General features: G+C 59.9%; 1 protein-coding gene across 9 annotated transcripts in view; it reads left to right on the top strand.

Annotated features, from left to right (window-relative positions):
* The first annotated feature begins 651 nt into the window (after positions 1-651).
* LOC125181850 (uncharacterized) overlaps positions 652-22,174 on the top strand; it is a 104,672-nt gene continuing 83,149 nt past the window's right edge. For 8 of the 9 annotated variants that reach the window (XM_066984405.1, XM_066984404.1, XM_066984402.1 and 5 more), the window contains exons 1-4: positions 652-1,468; positions 2,293-2,425; positions 2,497-2,624; positions 2,716-2,846. In XM_066984405.1, coding sequence (XP_066840506.1) covers positions 1,384-1,468; positions 2,293-2,425; positions 2,497-2,624; positions 2,716-2,846 — 477 coding nt within the window. In that variant the 5' untranslated portion in view covers positions 652-1,383. The remainder of the gene's footprint in view (positions 1,469-2,292; positions 2,426-2,496; positions 2,625-2,715; positions 2,847-22,174) is intronic. The other variant, XM_066984406.1, reaches the window with a different exon arrangement.

Here is a 22,174-nt window from a genome sequence, read left to right as displayed (position 1 = left end):
GGTCCTGAGGTCTTCAGGGAGCACCTTGAGGTCCTTGTGGTGGTCCCAAGGGGGTCCTGGGGTCTCCAGCGGTCCTTATAGGGCACCCTGAGGTCAATGTGGGGAGTCCTGAGGTCTTTAGGGGGCACCCTAAGGTCCTTATGGGGTCCCAAGGAGTTCCTGGGGTCCTTATGAGGCACCCTGATGGGGTGCCTCATATGGCAATCCTCATATGGGGAGTCCTGGGGTCTTTCAGGGACACCCTGAGGTCCTTACGGGGGTCCTAAGGGTGTCCTGGGGTCTTCAGAGGGCACCCTGAGGTCCTTATGGGGGATCCTGAGGTCTTCAGGGGGCACCCTGAGGTCCTTATGGGGGTCCCAAGGGAGTTCTGGGGTCTTCAAGGGGTCCTTGGGGTCCTTGTGAGGGACCCAAAGGAATCTGGGGACTTCAAGGAGCACCTTGAGGTCCTTTGGGGGGTCCCAAGGGGGTCCTGGGGTCCTTAGGGGCACCCTGAGGTCCCTCTGGGGGTCTCAGGGGAGTCACCCCCACCCATGGGTGCCCGCAGGGTGCCCCCGCGCTGTCCCGGCCGCTGCATTAAAGGACTTTGGGGACAGCCCGGCTCCTCCTTGGGGACATGGGGGGGGGGGGGGGGATCGTGATGTCACCGCCCCGATGATGTCACTGCCCCGATGATGTCACCGCCCTGATGATGACGTCACCACCCCACTGCTGATGTCACACCCTTGAGGTCACTGCCCGCCGGGAGGTCGGGAACTGGGCCCCTTCCCAGTATGAACTGGGGCCATTCCCAGTACGAACTGGGACCCCCAGCCCCATCCCATTACAAACTGGGACACTTCCCAATACAAACTTGCACCCCCAGCCCTTTCCCAGAATGAACTGGGATCCTTCCCAGTACGAACTGGGACCCCCAGCCCCATCCCAGTACAAACTGGGCCCATTCCCAGTATGAACTGGGACCCCCAGCCCCATCCCAGTACAAACTGGGATCCCCAGCCCCATCCTAGCACAAACTGGGAACTGTCCCAGTAGAAACTGGGCCCACTCCCAGTACAAACTGGGACCCTCAGCCCAATCCCAATACAAACTGGGAACTGTCCCAGTAGAAACTGGGCCCACTCCCAGTACAAACTGGGACCCTCAGCCCAATCCCAATACAAACTGGGCGCAGTCCCAGTGCAAACTGGGCCCTTTCCCAGTACGAACTGGGCGCGTTTGGCTTCGCCCCGCCCCCGTTGCCAGGCAACCGCCGCCGCCACCGCTGTTCCCGCCTCTTTGCCCTCCGTTGCCAGGCAACCGCCGCCATTTTGTCCCCTCCCCTTCCCGCGTTGCCAAGCAACCGCCGCCATTTCGCCCTGCCCCGCCGGGCTGCCCGCACTGCGCATGCGCACCTCCTCGCCTCCCATTGGCTGCCGCCGCGCGGCTTCAAACGGTCGGGCGGGAGCGATGGCGGCGGCGGCTGCGGCCGGTACGGGGAGGCTGAGGGCGCCGGGGGGGGGGAATTTGGGGGGATCTGAGGGGAATTGGGGGGATCTGGGCGGCCGGAGGGGTTCAGGGAGGTTCTGGGGAGGGGATGCGAGGCTTTAGGGGGTTCTGGCGGTGAGGGGATGAGGGGTTGTGAGGGGGAAAAGGGCTGAGGGGTCGTTCGGTGAGGGGAGAGGGGCTGTGAGGGGACCGGGGGCTGTTAGGGGGGCATTTTGTGAGGGGACAGGGGGCTGTGAGGCGACGCTTCATGAGGGGACAGGCTGTCAGGCGACGTTTTGTGAGGGGACAGGGGCTGAGGGGACATTTTGTGGGGGGACGAGTGGTTTTCGGGGGGCAGGGGCTGTGAGGGGACACTTCCTGAGAGGATGGGCTGTAAGGGGACGTTTTGTGAGGGGACAAGGGGCTGTCAGGGGAGAGGGGCTGTGGGGGGACGTTTTGTGAGGGGAGGAGGGACTGTGAGGGGAGAAAAGGGCTGAGGGGACACTTCATGAGGGGACGAGGGGCTGTGAGGGGACAGCAGCCGTCAGGAGACACTTCATGAGGAGACAAAAGTGCTGAGGGGACACCTCATGAGGGGACGAGGGGCTGTGAGGGGACGGGGGCTGTAAGGGGACATTTTGGGGGTGTCAAGGGGCTGTGAGGGGACAAATCCTGAGGGGAATGGTGTGTGGGGGGACGTTTTGTAGGTGGATGAGGGGCTGTGAGGGGACAGGGGGGCTGTGGGGGGACACTTCCTGAGGTGACAGGGGGCTGTGAGGACTCGTCGTCCAGCCGGGACCACTTCAACGGGTGCTGGTGCCCCCCCAGCGCCCCCCCGCCGGGTGCAGGTCTGCCTCCGCCTGCGCCCCGGCCCCCCCGGCGAGGAGCCCTGCCTGCTCCCCCTCGACTCCCACACCCTGGAGCTGCGCGAGGAGCCCCCCAACGCCCCCTCCCGCTACCGGTGAGCCCCGGGGGAAGGCGGGCGGCACCCATGGGTGCCCCCCACCCCCTTCCTAACGCCTCCTTCCTCAGCTTCGATGCCATCTACGGTGCCGCCAGCTCCACCGCCGCCGTCTATGAGGGCTCCGTCCGCCCGCTGCTGTCCCACCTCCTGGCCGGCCGCGATGTCACCGTCCTCGCCTACGGGCCCAGCGGCTCCGGTGAGCGTTGTCACCCCCCCGCCAAGTGTCCCTGGTGCCGCGGTGACCCTCCTGGGGGGGTGACACGGTGCTGGTGCCCACCCCCCCCCAGGGAAGACGCACACCATGCTGGGCAGCGAGGGGGAGCCCGGCTTGGTGCAGCGCGCCCTCGAGGACGTGCTGGAGGCCGTCGGGGACAGCCGCCGCGTCACCGTGGCCTGCATGGAGGTGTACTGCGAGGAGGTGCGTTGGGCCCCGCTTCCCCCCCCCCACCCCCCCGACTCACCCCATGTCACCTCCCTTTGTTCACGTCCCCCCCCCCCCCCCACACACACACACACCGGTGTCCCCACATTTATCAACCTGTCCCACCCCCAGGTCCCCCCCGGGTCTTCAGATCTGCTCTCCCCCATAGACAGATCCTTCCCCAGACCCCCATATCACCCACTTATCCCCCCCCCAAATCCACATACCCCTGAAAAAATTCCCATACTCCTCCGAAATCCCCATTTCCCCCCCGTATCCCCCCCCAAAAAACACATCCTCCTCAAAATCCCCATATCTACCCCCAATGCCCATATCCATCCCCATTTCTCCCCCCAAAATCCCCATATCCCCCCCAAAGCCCCCGTTACCCCCCCCCCCAAATCCCCATACGGCCCCATATCTGCCCCCAAATCCCCATTTCCCCCCCAAATCCCCCCCACATCCCCACTCAACCCCCAAATTCCCCACCATATCCCCTCCAAATCCCAAATCCCCCAAATCCTCCGAAATCCCCCCCCATCTGCCCCCCCCCAGGGCGCCCTCTCTGCCCCCCCCCCCCAGGGCGCCCTCTCTGCCCCCAAACCCCTCATACCCCCCCCATTTCCCCCCCATAACCCACCCAAAATACCCATATGCCCCCCCAATGCCCATTTCCCCCCCGTAACCGCCCCATATCTCCCCCCCGGAATCGCCCACAACCCCCATATTCCCCCCACATCCACCCCCAAACCCGCATATCCCCCCCAGCCCCCATACCCCCCCATATCCCCTCCCAAATCCCCACATCCCCCCACAAACCCCCCATACTTCCCCCAAATCCCCCCCATGCCTCCCCATATCTCCCCCCCAAAAAAACCCATATCCCCCTCAAATCCCCCCCATATCCACCTCAAATCCCCCCCATATCCCGCTCAAATCCCCCCATATCCCCCCCATGCCCCCCCATATCCCCTCAAATCCCCCCCATAGCCCCCCAGTATCCTCCATCAAATCCCCAACCCCCCCATATCCCACCCCCAATGCCCATTTCCTCCCCATATCCCCCCAAATCCTCCCCAAAAATTCCCAGATACCCCCAATGCCCCTATAACCCCCCATAATCCCCCACCCCCCCATATCCCTCCCCATATTGCCCCCAATGCCAATTTCCCCCCGTGACCCCCCCAAAATCCCCATAACCTCCCCCAAAATGCCTATACCCCCCCATACGTCTCCATATCCATCCCCAAACCCCCTCTACTCCCGCCAACCCCCCCAAATCCCCCCTATATCCCCCCAAATCTCCCCCAAATCCTCATATGCCCCCCATACGGCCCCCATATCCCTCCCCAAAATCCCGATTATCCCCCCTATATGCTCTCCAGACCCCCAAATCCCCCCATACACCCCCCCAAACCCCCCATACTCCCCCCATACGTCCTCCAAATCCCCGCAAACCCCCCAAATCCACCCTATACCCCCCCCCCAAAAAACCATATCCCCCCCCAGATCCCCCCATACCCCGCCATATCTGCCCCCACACCCCTCTTCACCCCCCCATATTCCCCCCCAAATCCCATTACCCCTCCCCAAATCCCCAGTGCCCATTTTCTCCTCGTAATCCCCCCATACCCCCATATTCCCCCCCAAAACCCTCATTTCCCCCCTGGAGCCCCCCCAGAATCCCCCAAAACCCCCATAGCACCCCCTAAAATCCCCCAATGCCCATTTTCCCCCTGTAACCCCCCATACCCCCCCCAAATCCCCCTATACACCCCCAACCTCCCATATCCCCCCCGTATCCCCACCAAGACCCCCTATCCCCCCCAAAAATCCCCCACATGCCCCCATATCCCCCCCAATGCCTATTTGCCCCATGTAAGCCCCCCAAAAATCCCCATATCCTCCTCCCAAATCCCCATACCCCCCCCAAACCCTTCATATCCCCCCCAAATCCCCCAATATCCCCCACCAAACCCCCAAAATCCCCCCAGTGCCCCCCCAAATCGTATCCAGTTTCCCTCATATTCCCCCCAAATCCCCATAACCACTCTGTTTCCCCCCAAAGCCCCCCCCATATCCTCCCTAGCCCCCCCACATTGCCCCCTCAAACCCCCCATACTCCCCCCTGTCCCCCCCAAATCCCCCCAAACCTCCTATATCCCCCCAAAATCTTCCCATACCCCCCATATCCCCCCTAAATGCCCCCAAATCCCCCCATTTCCCCCCCATAACCCACCCAAAATGCCCATATGCCCCCAATGCCCATTTCCCCCCTGTAACCCCCCATATCCCCCCCCATATCCGCCCCGTATCTGCCCCCAAACCCCCACATCCCTCCATATCTCCCCCCAGTATCCCCCCCCAAATCCCCATATCCTCCCCCAAAATCCCCATGACCCCTCATACGGCCCCATATCTGCCCCAAACCCCTCTTCCCTCCCTAAATCCCCCCCCCAAAATTGCCCAAACCCCCATATCCCCCCCAAATCCCATTTCCACCTACATTCCCCCCAAATCTCTACATCCCTCCCAAAATCGCCATATGCCCCCAAATCCCCATATGCCCCCCATACGGCCCCCATATCCCTCCCCAAAATCCCGATTATCCCCCCCAAATGCTCTCCAGACCCCCAAATCCCCCCATACACCCCCCCCAACCCCCCATACTCCCCCCATACGTCATCCAAATCCCCGCAAACCCCCCAAATCCACCCTATACCCCCCCAATAAAACCATATCCCCCCCCAGATCCCCCCATACCCCGCCATATCTGCCCCCACACCCCTCTTCACCCCCCTCATATTCCCCCCCAAATCCCCATACCCCTCCCCCCGATGCCAATTTCCCCCCCGTAACCCACCCAAAATCCCCATATCCTCCCCCAAAATCCTCATACCCCCCCATACAGCCCCATACTTGCCCAAAGACCCCCCAAATTACCCCCAACCCCCCCATATCCTCCCCAGCCCCCCCACAGTCTGCCCTCAAACCCCCATACTCCCCCTTATGTCCCCCCCAAACCCCCGCAAACCTCCTATATCCCCCCAAAATCTTCCCAAATCCCCCAAAATCCCCCCCCATATCTGCCCCCCATACGGCCCCATATCTACCCCCATACTCCCCATATCCCCCCCATAGGGCCCCATATCTGCCCCCAAACCCCTCATACCCCCCCCAAATTCCCCCATTTCCCCCCCATAACCCACCCAAAATGCCCATATGCCCCCCCAATGCCCATTTTCCCCCCCGTAACCCCCCATATCCCCCCCCATAATGCCCCATATCTGCCCCCAAATCCCCCATTTCCCCCCCACATCCCCCCCCAAATCCTCCTATATCCCACCCATATCCACCACGTACCCCCCCAAACCCCCACATCCCTCCATATCCTCCCCCAAAATCCCCCCCAAATCCCCATATCCCCACATCCCCACTCAAATCCTCAAATGTAACCCCCCAAAAAATCCCCATATCCTCCTCCCAAATCCCCATATCCCCCCCAAATCCCCCAATATCCCCCACCAAACGCCCTATTTCCCCCAGTGCCCCCCCATATCGCACCCAGTTTCCCCCATATTCCCCCCAAATCCCCATAACCACTCTGTTTCCTTCCAAAGCCCCCCCCCCAAATTCCCCCCAACCCCCCCATATCCTCCCCAGCCCCCCCACATTGCCCCCTCAAACCCCCATACTCCCCCTGTCCCCCCCAAATCCCCCCAAACCTCCTATATCCCCCCCAAATCTTCCCAGACCCCCATATCTTCCCCCCATACTCCCCATATCCCCCCCATACGGCCCCATATCTGCCCCAAACCCCTCATACCCCCCATTTCCCCCCCATAACCCTCCCAAAATGCCCACATGCCCCCCCAATGCCCATTTCCCCCCCGTAACCGCCCCATATCCCCCCCATAATGCCCCATATCTGCCCCCAAATCCCCATTTCCCCCCCACATCCCCCCCCAAATCCTCCTATATGCCACCCATATCCACCACATACCCCCCCCCCAAAATCCCATATCCTCCCCCAAAATCCCCATACCCCCGATACGGTCCCTTATCTGCCCCCAAACCCCTCATACCCCCTCCCAAATCCCATATCCCTCCCCAAAATCCCCCTTTTCCTCCCCACATCCCTCCATATCTCCCCCCAATATCCCCCCCAAATCCCCATATCCTCCCCCAAAATCCCCATGACCCCTCATACGGCCCTTATCTACCCCCAAACCGTCATACCCCCCCCAAATCCCCATATCCCTCCCCAAAATCCCCCTTTCCTCCCTGTAACTGCCCCATATCTCCCCCCCAGAATCGCCCAAGACCCCGAAATCCTCCCCCAAAACCCCCAAATCCCCATATACCTCCCCCAAATTCCCCCTATACCCCCCTGAAAATCCTCCGTATAGCCCCCACATCCCCGCACCAAACCCCATATCCCCACATCCCCCCCCCAAATCCCCATATGCCCCCCATACGGCCCCCATATCCCTCCCCAAAATCCCAATTTCCCCCCCGCCCATCCCCCACAAAATCCCCATATCATCCCCAAACCCCATATCCCCCCCCCCATAACCCTCCAACCCCCCCATATCTACCCCAAAACCCAGTATCCCTCCCAATGCCCATTTCCTCCCCATATCCTCCGCCAAAATCCCCATACCCCCCCATAATGCCCCATATCTGCCCCCAAGTCCCCATTACCCCCGCACAGCCCCCCCATTTTCCCCCCCAAATCCCCATATCTTCCCCCCAAAACCCCATTACCCCCCCATGCTCCCCATATCCCCCCCCCATACGGCCCCATATCTGCCCCCCAAACCCCTCATACCCCCCCCAAATCCCCCCAAACCTCCTATATCCCCCCAAAATCTTCCCAGACCCCCCATATCCCCCCCTAAATCCCCCCAAATCGCCCCCATATCTGCCCCCCATACTCCCCCATATATGCCCCCAAATCCCCCCATTTCCCCCCATAACCCACCCAAAATGCCCATATGCCCCCCAATGCCCATTTCCCCCCCGTAACCCCCCATATCCCCCCCCATAATGCCCCATATCTGCCCCCAAATCCCCATTTCCCCCCCACATCCCCCCCCAAATCCTCCTATATCCCACCCATATCCACCACATACCCCCCCAAACCCCCACATCCCTCCATATCTCCCCCAATATCCCCCCCCAAATCCCCATATCCTCCCCCAAAATCCCCATGACCCCTCATACGGCCCCTTATCTGCCCCCAAACCGTCATACCCCCCCCAAATCCCCATATCCCTCCCCAAAATCCCCCTATACCCCCCTGAAATCCCCCGTATAGCCCCACATCCCCGCACCAAACCCCATACCCCCCACATCCCCCCCCAAATCCCCATATGCCCCCCATACGGCCCCCATATCCCTCCCCAAAATCCCAATTTCCCCCCCATCCCCCACAAAATCCCCATATCATCCCCCAAACCCCATATCCCCCCCCATAACCCTCCAACCCCCCATATCTCCCCCCAAATCCCAGTATCCCTCCCAATGCCCATTTCCTCCCCATATCCTCCGCCAAAATCCCCATACCCCCCATAATGCCCCATATCTGCCCCCAAGTCCCCATTACCCCCGCACAGCCCCCCCCATATTTCCCCCTGAACCCCCCATTTTCCCCCCCAAATCCCCATATCTTCCCCCAAAACCCCCATTACCCCCCCATGCTCCCCATATCCCCCCCATACGGCCCCATATCTGCCCCCAAACCCCTCATACCCCCCCCAAATTCCCCCATTTCCCCCCCATAACCCACCCAAAATGCCCATATGCCCCCCCAATGCCCATTTGCCCCCCGTAGCCCCTCATATCCCCCCCATATCTGCCCCCAAACCCCCATATCCCCCCAAAATTGCCCAAAACCCCCAAATCCCATTTCCCCCTACATCCCCCCCAAAATGCCCCCAAAATTGCCGTATGCTCCCCCCATGCCCATTCCCGCACCATAACAACCCATATCCCCCCCAGAATCCCCCCAAACCCCTCATACCCTCCCAAATCCTCATATCCCCCCCCGATGCCAATTTCTCCCCCATACCCCCCCAGAATCGCCCAAACCGCCATATTCCCCCCCACATCCACCCCCAAACCCGCATATCCCCCCCTATATCCCCCTCCCAAATCCCCCCATACCCCACAAACCCCCCATACTTCCCCCAAATCCCCCCATGCCCACACATATCCCCTCAAATCCCCCCCATATCCCCCCAGTATCCTCCCTCAAATCCCAACCCCCCATATCCCACCCCCAATGCCCATTTCCTCCCCATATCCCCCCCACCTCCCCCCAATGCCAATTTCCCCCCGTGACCCCCCCAAAATCCCCATAACCTCCCCCAAAATGCCCATACCCCCCCATACGTCTCCATATCCATCCCCAAACCCCCTATACTCCTCCCATACATCCCCCAAATCCCCCCAACCCCCCCCCAAATCACCCTATATCTCCCCAACCTCCCCAAACCCCACATATACCCCCCCCAAGGCCCCCAAATCCCCCCCCAGAATCCCCCAAAACCCCCATACTCCCCCCCCAAAATCCCAGAATGCCCATTTCCCCCCCGTACCCCACGTACCACCCCCCAAATTCCTCCTATACACCCCCAACCTCCCATATGCCCCCCCCAAATCCCCCCTGGAGCCCCCCCAAGACCCCCTATCCCCCCCCCAGTGCCAATTTACCCCATGTAACCCCCCAAAAAATCCCCATATCCTCCTCCCAAATCCCCATACCCCCCCATGCGGCCTCATATCCCCCCCAAACCCCTCATATCCCCCCCAAACCCCTCATATCCCCCACCAAACCCCCTATATCCGCCCAAGTGACCCATAAATCGCACCCAGTTTCCCCCATATTCCCCCCAAATCCCCATAACCACTCTGTTTCCCCACAACCCCCCCATATCCTCCCCAGCCCCCCCACATTGCCCCCTCAAACCCCCATACTCCCCCCTGTCCCCCCCAAATCCCCCCAAACCTCCTATATCCCACAAAAATCTTCCCAGACCCCCCATATCCCCCCTAAATCCCCCCCAAATCGCCCCCATATTCCCCCCGAACCCCCCATATCTGCCCCCCATACTCCCCCATATCTGCCCCCAAACCCCTCATACCCCCCTATAACCCACCCAATATGCCCATACCCCCCCAATGCCCATTTCCCCCCGTAACCCCCCATATCCCCCCCCATAATGCCCCATATCTGCCCCCAAATCCCCATTTCCCCCCCACATCCCCCCCCAAATCCTCCTATATCCCACCCATATCCACCACATACCCCCCCAAACCCCCACATCCCTCCATATCTCCCCCCAATATCCCCCCCAAATCCCCATATCCTCCCCAAAATCCCCATGACCCCTCATACGGCCCCTTATCTGCCCCCAAACCGTCATACCCCCCCCAAATCCCCATATCCCTCCCCAAAATCCCCCTATACCCCCCTGAAATCCCCCGTATAGCCCCCACATCCCCGCACCAAACCCCATACCCCCACATCCCCCCCCAAATCCCCATATGCCCCCCATACGGCCCCCATATCCCTCCCCAAAATCCCAATTTCCCCCCCATCCCCCACAAAATCCCCATATCATCCCCCAAACCCCATATCCCCCCCCATAACCCTCCAACCCCCCCATATCTCCCCCCAAATCCCAGTATCCCTCCCAATGCCCATTTCCTCCCCATATCCTCCGCCAAAATCCCCATACCCCGCCATAATGCCCCATATCTGCCCCCAAGTCCCCATTACCCCCGCACAGCCCCCCCATATTTCCCCCTGAACCCCCCATTTTCCCCCCCAAATCCCCATATCTTCCCCCCAAAACCCCCATTACCCCCCCATGCTCCCCATATCCCCCCCATACGGCCCCATATCTGCCCCAAACCCCTCATACCCCCCCCAAATTCCCCCATTTCCCCCCCATAACCCACCCAAAATGCCCATATGCCCCCCCAATGCCCATTTGCCCCCCGTAGCCCCTCATATCCCCCCCATATCTGCCCCCAAACCCCCATATCCCTCCAAAATTGCCCAAAACCCCCAAATCCCATTTCCCCCTACATCCCCCCCAAAATCCCCCCAAAATCGCCGTATGCTCCCCCCATGCCCATTCCCGCACCATAACAACCCCATATCCCCCCCAGAATCCCCCAAACCCCCCATACCCCCACAAATCCTCATATCCCCCCCCCGATGCCAATTTCATCCCCATACCCCCCCCATATAGCCCCATATCTGCTCCCAAATCCCCATATCCCTCCCCAAAATCCCCAAATCTCCCCAAACCCCCCCCCCAAAATCCCGATATCCTCCCCCAAAATCCCCATACCCCCACATATCCCTCCCCAAATCTGCATATCTCCCCCAAATCCCCATATGCCCCCCAATGCCCATTTCCCCCCCGTAACCGCCCCATATCTCCCCCCCAGAATCGCCCAAAACCCCCATATTCCCCCCACATCCACCCCCAAACCCGCATATCCCCCCCAGCCCCCATACCCCCCCATATCCCCTCCCAAATCCCCACATCCCCCCACAAACCCCCCATACTTCCCCCAAATCCCCCCACGCCTCCCCATATCTCCCCCCAAAAATACCCATATCCCCCTCAAATCCCCCATACCCCTCAAATCCCCAACCCCCCCCCATATCCCACCCCCAATGCCCATTTCCTCCCCAGATCCCCCCAAATCCTCCCCAAAAATTCCCAGATACCCCCAATGCCCCTATAACCCCCCATAATCCCCCACCCCCCATATCCCTCCCCATATCCCCCCCCGATGCCAATTTCCCCCCGTGATCCCCCAAAAATCCCCATAACCTCCCCCGAAATCCCCATACGTCTCCATATCCATCCCCAAACCCCCTCTACTCCCGCCAACCCCCCCCCCAAATCCCCCCTATATCCCCCCAAATCTCCCCCAAATCCTCATATGCCCCCCATACGGCCCCCATATCCCTCCCCAAAATCCCGATTATCCCCCCCATATGCTCTCCAGACCCCCAAATCCCCCCATACACCCCCCCCAAACCCCCCATACTCCCCCCATACGTCCTCCAAATCCCCGCAAACTCCCCAAATCCACCCTATACCCCCCCCAATAAAACCATATCCCCCCCCCAGATCCCCCCATACCCCGCCATATCTGCCCCCACACCCCTCTTCACCCCCCCCATATTCCCCCCCAAATCCCCATACCCCTCCCCAAATCCCCAATGCCCATTTTCCCCCTGTAACCCCCCATACCCCCCCCAAATCCCCCCTATACACCCCCAACCTCCCATATCCCCCCCTGTATCCCCACCAAGGCCCCCTATCCCCCCCAAAAATCCCCCACATGCCCCCATATCCCCCCCCAATGCCAATTTGCCCCATGTAAGCCCCCCCAAATCTCCATCCCCCCCCATATGGCCCCGTATCCCTCCCCAGATCCCCATTTCCCCCCCATATCCTCCCCCTAAATCCCCATATCTTCCCCCCAAAACCTCCATTACCCCCCCATAACCCACCCAAAATGCCCATATGCCCCCGTAACCCCCCATTTCCCCCCGTAACCCCCCATATCCCCCCCATAATGCCCCATATCTGTCCCCAAATCCCCATTTCCCCCGCACATCCCCCTCATATTTCCCCCTGAACCCCCCATTTTCTCCCCCAAATCCCCATATCTTCCCCCCAAAACCCCATAACCACTCTGTTTCCCCCCCAACCCCCATATCCTCCCCAGCCCCCCCACATTGCCCCCTCAAACCCCCATACTCCCCCTGTCCCCCCAAATCCCCCCAAACCTCCTATATCCCACAAAAATCTTCCCAGACCCCCCATATCCCCCCTAAATCCCCCCCAAATCGCCCCCATATTCCCCCCGAACCCCCCATATCTGCCCCCCATACTCCCCCATATCTGCCCCCAAACCCCTCATACCCCCCTATAACCCACCCAATATGCCCATACCCCCCAATGCCCATTTCCCCCGTAACCCCCCATATCCCCCCCCATAATGCCCCATATCTGCCCCCAAATCCCCATTTCCCCCCACATCCCCACCCAAATCCTCCTATATCCCACCCATATCCACCACATACCCCCCCCCAAACCCCCACATCCCTCCATATCTCCCCCCAATATCCCCCCCAAATCCCCATATCCTCCCCCAAAATCCACAGGACGCACCATACGGCCCCATATCTGCCCCCAAACCCCTCTTCCCCCCCCCAAATCCCCCCCAAATCCCCCCCAAAATTTCCCAAAACCCCCACAACCCTCTCAAACCCATTTCCCCCTACATCCCCCTCCAAAATTCCCCCGTACCCCCCCAAATCCCCATATCCACCCCCCGATGCCAATTTCCCCCCCGTAACCCCCCATATCCCCCCCATAATGCCCCATATCTGCCCCCAAATTCCCATTTCCCCCCCACATCCCCCCCCAAATCCTCCTATATCCCACCCATATCCACCACATACCCCCCCCAAAATCCCCATATCCTCCCCCAAAATCCCCATACCCCCGATACGGTCCCTTATCTGCCCCCAAACCCCTCATACCCCCTCCCAAATCCCATATCCCTCCCCAAAATCCCCCTTTCCTTCCCACATCCCTCCATATCTCCCCCCAATATCCCCCCCAAATCCCCATACCCTCCCACAAAATCCCCATGACCCCTCATACGGCCCCATATCTGCCCCCAAACCCCTCATACCCCCCATTTCCCCCCCATAACCCACCCAAAGTACCCATATGCCCCCCCAATGCCCATTTCCCCCCCGTAACCCCCCATATCCCCCCCATAATGCCCCATATCTGCCCCCAAATTCCCATTTCCCCCCCACATCCCCCCCCAAATCCTCCTATATGCCACCCATATCCACCACATACCCCCCCCCAAAATCCCCATATCCTCCCCCAAAATCCCCATACCCCCGATACGGTCCCTTATCTGCCCCCAAACCCCTCATACCCCCTCCCAAATCCCATATCCCTCCCCAAAATCCCCCTTTCCTTCCCACATCCCTCCATATCTCCCCCCAATATCCCCCCCAAATCCCCATATCCTCCCCCAAAATCCCCATGACCCCTCATACGGCCCCTTATCTGCCCCCAAACCGTCATACCCCCCCCAAATCCCCATATCCCTCCCCAAAATCCCCCTATACCCCCCTGAAATCCCCCGTATAGCCCCCACATCCCCGCACCAAACCCCATACCCCCACATCCCCCCCCAAATCCCCATATGCCCCCCATACGGCCCCCATATCCCTCCCCAAAATCCCAATTTCCCCCCCATCCCCCACAAAATCCCCATATCATCCCCCAAACCCCATATCCCCCCCCATAACCCTCCAACCCCCCCATATCTCCCCCCAAATCCCAGTATCCCTCCCAATGCCCATTTCCTCCCCATATCCTCCGCCAAAATCCCCATACCCCCCCATAATGCCCCATATCTGCCCCCAAGTCCCCATTACCCCCGCACAGCCCCCCCATATTTCCCCCTGAACCCCCCATTTTCCCCCCCAAATCCCCATATCTTCCCCCCAAAACCCCCATTACCCCCCCATGCTCCCCATATCCCCCCCATACGGCCCCATATCTGCCCCCAAACCCCTCATACCCCCCCCAAATTCCCCCATTTCCCCCCATAACCCACCCAAAATGCCCATATGCCCCCCCAATGCCCATTTGCCCCCCGTAGCCCCTCATATCCCCCCCATATCTGCCCCCAAACCCCCATATCCCCCCAAAATTGCCCAAAACCCCCAAATCCCATTTCCCCCTACATCCCCCCCAAAATCCCCCCAAAATCGCCGTATGCTCCCCCCATGCCCATTCCCGCACCATAACAACCCCATATCCCCCCCAGAATCCCCCAAACCCCCCATACCCCCACAAATCCTCATATCCCCCCCCGATGCCAATTTCATCCCCATACCCCCCCCATATAGCCCCATATCTGCTCCCAAATCCCCATATCCCTCCCCAAAATCCCCAAATCTCCCCAAACCCCCCCCCAAAATCCCGATATCCTCCCCCAAAATCCCCATACCCCCACATATCCCTCCCCAAATCTGCATATCTCCCCCAAATCCCCATATGCCCCCCAATGCCCATTTCCCCCCCGTAACCGCCCCATATCTCCCCCCCAGAATCGCCCAAAACCCCCATATTCCCCCCACATCCACCCCCAAACCCGCATATCCCCCCCAGCCCCCATACCCCCCCTATATCCCCTCCCAAATCCCCACATCCCCCCACAAACCCCCCATACTTCCCCAAATCCCCCACGCCTCCCCATATCTCCCCCCAAAAATACCCATATCCCCCTCAAATCCCCCATACCCCTCAAATCCCCAACCCCCCCCATATCCCACCCCCAATGCCCATTTCCTCCCCAGATCCCCCCAAATCCTCCCCAAAAATTCCCAGATACCCCCAATGCCCCTATAACCCCCCATAATCCCCCACCCCCCATATCCCTCCCCATATCCCCCCCGATGCCAATTTCCCCCCGTGACCCCCCAAAAATCCCCATAACCTCCCCCGAAATCCCCATACGTCTCCATATCCATCCCCAAACCCCCTCTACTCCCGCCAACCCCCCCCAAATCCCCCCTATATCCCCCCAAATCTCCCCCAAATCCTCATATGCCCCCCATACGGCCCCCATATCCCTCCCCAAAATCCCGATTATCCCCCCCAAATGCTCTCCAGACCCCCAAATCCCCCCATACACCCCCCCCAAACCCCCCATACTCCCCCCATACGTCCTCCAAATCCCCGCAAACTCCCCAAATCCACCCTATACCCCCCCCAATAAAACCATATCCCCCCCCAGATCCCCCCATACCCCGCCATATCTGCCCCCACACCCCTCTTCACCCCCCCCATATTCCCCCCCAAATCCCCATACCCCTCCCCAAATCCCCAATGCCCATTTTCTCCTCGTAACCCCCCCATACACCCCCATATTCCCCCCCAAAACCCTCATTTCCCCCCTGGAGCCCCCCCATACGCCCCCATATACCCCCCCAGAATCCCCCAAAACCCCCATACCACCCCCTAAAATCCCCAATGCCCATTTTCCCCCTGTAACCCCCCATACCCCCCCAAATCCCCCCTATACACCCCCAACCTCCCATATCCCCCCCCTGTATCCCCACCAAGGCCCCCTATCCCCCCCAAAAATCCCCCACATGCCCCCATATCCCCCCCCAATGCCAATTTGCCCCATGTAAGCCCCCCCAGAATCCCCATATCCTTCCCCCAAATCTCCATCCCCCCCATATGGCCCCGTATCCCTCCCCAGATCCCCATTTCCCCCCCATATCCTCCCCCTAAATCCCCATATCTTCCCCCCAAAACCTCCATTACCCCCCCATAACCCACCCAAAATGCCCATATGCCCCCCCAATGCCCATTTCCCCCCCGTAACCCCCCATATCCCCCCCATAATGCCCCATATCTGTCCCCAAATCCCCATTTCCCCCGCACATCCCCCTCATATTTCCCCCTGAACCCCCCATTTTCTCCCCCAAATCCCCATATCTTCCCCCCAAAACCCCATAACCACTCTGTTTCCCCCCAACCCCCCCATATCCTCCCCAGCCCCCCCACATTGCCCCCTCAAACCCCCATACTCCCCCCTGTCCCCCCCAAATCCCCCCAAACCTCCTATATCCCACAAAAATCTTCCCAGACCCCCCATATCCCCCCTAAATCCCCCCCAAATCGCCCCCATATTCCCCCCGAACCCCCCATATCTGCCCCCCATACTCCCCCATATCTGCCCCCAAACCCCTCATACCCCCCTATAACCCACCCAATATGCCCATACCCCCCCCAATGCCCATTTCCCCCCCGTAACCCCCCATATCCCCCCCCATAATGCCCCATATCTGCCCCCAAATCCCCATTTCCCCCCCACATCCCCCCCCAAATCCTCCTATATCCCACCCATATCCACCACATACCCCCCCCAAACCCCCACATCCCTCCATATCTCCCCCCAATATCCCCCCCAAATCCCCATATCCTCCCCCAAAATCCACAGGACGCACCATACGGCCCCATATCTGCCCCCAAACCCCTCTTCCCCCCCCCAAATCCCCCCCCAAATCCCCCCCAAAATTTCCCAAAACCCCCACAACCCTCTCAAACCCATTTCCCCCTACATCCCCCTCCAAAATTCCCCCGTACCCCCCCAAATCCCCATATCCACCCCCCGATGCCAATTTCCCCCCCGTAACCCCCCCCCAAAATCCCCATATCCTCCCCCAAAATCCTCATACCCCCCCCATACAGTCCCATAGTTCCCCCAAAGCCCCCCCCAAATTACCCCCAACCCTCCCCATATCCTCCCCAGCCCCCCCACAGTCTGCCCTCAAACCCCCATACTCCCCCTTATGTCCCCCCCAAATCCCCACAAACCTCCTATATCCCCCCAAAATCTTCCCAAATCCCCCCCGTATCTGCCCCACATACGGCCCCATATCTGCCCCCAAACCCCTCATACCCCCCATTTCCCCCCCATAACCCACCCAAAGTACCCATATGCCCCCCCAATGCCCATTTCCCCCCCGTAACCCCCCATATCCCCCCCATAATGCCCCATATCTGCCCCCAAATTCCCATTTCCCCCCCACATCCCCCCCAAATCCTCCTATATGCCACCCATATCCACCACATACCCCCCCCCAAAATCCCCATATCCTCCCCCAAAATCCCCATACCCCCGATACGGTCCCTTATCTGCCCCCAAACCCCTCATACCCCCTCCCAAATCCCATATCCCTCCCCAAAATCCCCCTTTCCTTCCCACATCCCTCCATATCTCCCCCCAATATCCCCCCCAAATCCCCATATCCTCCCCCAAAATCCCCATGACCCCCTCATACGGCCCCTTATCTGCCCCCAAACCGTCATACCCCCCCAAATCCCCATATCCCTCCCCAAAATCCCCCTATACCCCCCTGAAATCCCCCGTATAGCCCCCACATCCCCGCACCAAACCCCATACCCCCACATCCCCCCCCCAAATCCCCATATGCCCCCCATACGGCCCCCATATCCCTCCCCAAAATCCCAATTTCCCCCCCATCCCCCACAAAATCCCCATATCATCCCCCAAACCCCATATCCCCCCCCATAACCCTCCAACCCCCCCATATCTCCCCCCAAATCCCAGTATCCCTCCCAATGCCCATTTCCTCCCCATATCCTCCGCCAAAATCCCCATACCCCCCCATAATGCCCCATATCTGCCCCCAAGTCCCCATTTCCCCCGCACAGCCCCCCCATATTTCCCCCTGAACCCCCCATTTTCCCCCCAAATCCCCATATCTTCCCCCCCAAACCCCCATTACCCCCCCATGCTCCCCATATCCCCCCCATACGGCCCCATATCTGCCCCCAAACCCCTCATACCCCCCCCAAATTCCCCCATTTCCCCCCCATAACCCACCCAAAATGCCCATATGCCCCCCCAATGCCCATTTGCCCCCCGTAGCCCCTCATATCCCCCCCATATCTGCCCCCAAACCCCCATATCCCCCCAAAATTGCTCAAAACCCCCAAATCCCATTTCCCCCTACATCCCCCCCAAAATCGCCGTATGCTCCCCCCATGCCCATTCCCGCACCATAACAACCCCATATGCCCCCCCAGAATCCCCCAAACCCCTCATACCCTCCCAAATCCTCATATCCCCCCCCCGATGCCAATTTCTCCCCCATAACCCCCCCCAAAATCCCCATACCCCCCCCATATAGCCCCATATCTGCTCCCAAACCCCCCCCAAAATCCCGATATCCTCCCCCAAAATCCCCATACCCCCAAATATCCCTCCCCAAATCTGCATATCTCCCCCAAATCCCCATATGCCCCCCAATGCCCATTTCCCCCCCGTAACCGCCCCATATCTCCCCCCCAGAATCGTCCAAAACCCCCATATTCCCCCCACATCCACCCCCAAACCCGCATATCCCCCCCAGCCCCCATACCCCCCCCATATCCCCTCCCAAATCCCCACATCCCCCCACAAACCCCCCATACTTCCCACAAATCCCCCCCATGCCTCCCCATATCTCCCCCCCAAAAAAACCCATATCCCCCTCAAATCCCCCCATATCCCCCCAGCCCTCATACTCCCCCCATATCCCCTCAAATCCCCCCCATAGCCCCCCAGTATCCTCCCTCGAATCCCCAACCCCCCCATATCCCACCCCCAATGCCCATTTCCTCCCCAGATCCCCCCAAATCCTCCCCAAAAATTCCCAGATACCCCCAATGCCCCTATAACCCCCCATAATCCCCCACCCCCCCATATCCCTCCGCATATCGTCCCCAATGCCAATTTCCCCCCGTGACCCCCCCAAAATCCCCATAACCTCCCCCAAAATGCCCATACCCCCCCATACGTCTCCATATCCATCCCCAAACCCCCTCTACTCCCGCCAACCCCCCCCAAATCCCCCCCTATATCCCCCCAAATCTCCCCCAAATCCTCATATGCCCCCCATACGGCCCCCATATCCCTCCCCAAAATCCCGATTATCTCCCCCAAATGCTCTCCAGACCCCCAAATCCCCCATACACCCCCCCAAACCCCCCATACTCCCCCCATACGTCCTCCAAATCCCCGCAAACCCCCCAAATCCACCCTATACCCCCCCCCAAAAAACCATATCCCCCCCCAGATCCCCCCATACCCCGCCATATCTGCCCCCACACCCCTCTTCAGCCCCCACATATTCCCCCCCAAATCCCCATACCCCTCCCCAAATCCCCAATGCCCCCAATGCCCCTCCTCGTAACCCCCCCCATACACCCCCATATTCCCCCCCCCAAACCCTCATTTCCCCCCTGGAGCCCCCCCTTTACACCCCCATACCCCCCCCCAGAATCCCCCAAAACCCCCATACCACCCCCTAAAATCCCCGAATGCCCATTTTCCCCCTGTAACCCCCCATACCCCCCCCAAATCCCCCCTATACACCCCCAACCTCCCATATCCCCCCCATCCCCCCCAAAAATCCCCCACATGCCCCCATATCCCCCCCCAATGCCAATTTGCCCCATGTAAGCCCCCCAAAAATCCCCATATCCTCCTCCCAAATCCCCATACCTCCCCCAAACCCCTCATATCCCCCCCAAATCCCCCAATATCCCCCACCAAACCCCCAAAATCCCCCCAGTGCCCCCCCAAATCGTATCCAGTTTCCTTCATATTCCCCCCAAATCCCCATAACCACTCTGTTTCCCCCCAAAGCCCCCCCCCATATCCTCCCTAGCCCGCCCACATTGCCCCCTCAAACCCCCATACTCCCCCCTGTCCCCCCCAAATCCCCCCAAACCTCCTATATCCCCCCAAAATCTTCCCAGACCCCCCCATATCCCCCCTAAATCCCCCCAAATCGCCCCCATATTCCCCCCATACTCCCCCATATCTGCCCCCCATACTCCCCCATATATGCCCCCAAATCCCCCCATTTCCCCCCCATAACCCACCCAAAATGCCCATATGCCCCCCCAATGCCCATTTCCCCCCCGTAACCCCCCATATCCCCCCCCATAATGCCCCATATCTGCCCCCAAATCCCCATTTCCCCCCCACATCCCCCCCCAAATCCTCCTATATCCCACCCATATCCACCACATACCCCCCCAAACCCCCACATCCCTCCATATCTCCCCCCAATATCCCCCCCAAATCCCCATATCCTCCCCCAAAATCCCCATGACCCCCTCATACGGCCCCTTATCTGCCCCCAAACCGTCATACCCCCCCCAAATCCCCATATCCCTCCCCAAAATCCCCCTATACCCCCCTGAAATCCCCCGTATAGCCCCCACATCCCCGCACCAAACCCCATACCCCCACATCCCCCCCCAAATCCCCATATGCCCCCCATACGGCCCCCATATCCCTCCCCAAAATCCCAATTTCCCCCCCATCCCCCACAAAATCCCCATATCATCCCCCAAACCCCATATCCCCCCCCATAACCCTCCAACCCCCCCATATCTCCCCCCAAATCCCAGTATCCCTCCCAATGCCCATTTCCTCCCCATATCCTCCGCCAAAATCCCCATACCCCCCCATAATGCCCCATATCTGCCCCCAAGTCCCCATTACCCCCGCACAGCCCCCCCATATTTCCCCCTGAACCCCCCATTTTCCCCCCCAAATCCCCATATCTTCCCCCCAAAACCCCCATTACCCCCCCATACGGCCCCATATCTGCCCCCAAACCCCTCATACCCCCCCCAAATTCCCCCATTTCCCCCCCATAACCCACCCAAAATGCCCATATGCCCCCCCAATGCCCATTTGCCCCCCGTAGCCCCTCATATCCCCCCCATATCTGCCCCCAAACCCCCATATCCCCCCAAAATTGCCCAAAACCCCCAAATCCCATTTCCCCCTACATCCCCCCCAAAATCCCCCCAAAATCGCCGTATGCTCCCCCCATGCCCATTCCCGCACCATAACAACCCCATATCCCCCCCAGAATCCCCCAAACCCCCCATACCCCCACAAATCCTCATATCCCCCCCCGATGCCAATTTCATCCCCATACCCCCCCCATATAGCCCCATATCTGCTCCCAAATCCCCATATCCCTCCCCAAAATCCCCAAATCTCCCCAAACCCCCCCCCCCCAAAATCCCGATATCCTCCCCCAAAATCCCCATACCCCCACATATCCCTCCCCAAATCTGCATATCTCCCCCAAATCCCCATATGCCCCCCAATGCCCATTTCCCCCGTAACCGCCCCATATCTCCCCCCCAGAATCGCCCAAAACCCCCATATTCCCCCCACATCCACCCCCAAACCCGCATATCCCCCCCAGCCCCCATACCCCCCCATATCCCCTCCCAAATCCCCACATCCCCCCACAAACCCCCCATACTTCCCCCAAATCCCCCCACGCCTCCCCATATCTCCCCCCAAAAATACCCATATCCCCCCTCAAATCCCCCATACCCCTCAAATCCCCAACCCCCCCATATCCCACCCCCAATGCCCATTTCCTCCCCAGATCCCCCCAAATCCTCCCCAAAAATTCCCAGATACCCCCAATGCCCCTATAACCCCCCATAATCCCCCACCCCCCATATCCCTCCCCATATCCCCCCCGATGCCAATTTCCCCCCGTGATCCCCCAAAAATCCCCATAACCTCCCCCGAAATCCCCATACGTCTCCATATCCATCCCCAAACCCCTCTACTCCCGCCAACCCCCCCCAAATCCCCCCCTATATCCCCCCAAATCTCCCCCAAAT

The sequence above is a fragment of the Anser cygnoides genome, chromosome 28 (assembly GCF_040182565.1).
Source record: "Anser cygnoides isolate HZ-2024a breed goose chromosome 28, Taihu_goose_T2T_genome, whole genome shotgun sequence".
In the NCBI taxonomy this organism is placed as follows: domain Eukaryota; kingdom Metazoa; phylum Chordata; class Aves; order Anseriformes; family Anatidae; genus Anser; species Anser cygnoides.
This window is presented reverse-complemented; position numbering and strand designations above follow the sequence as displayed.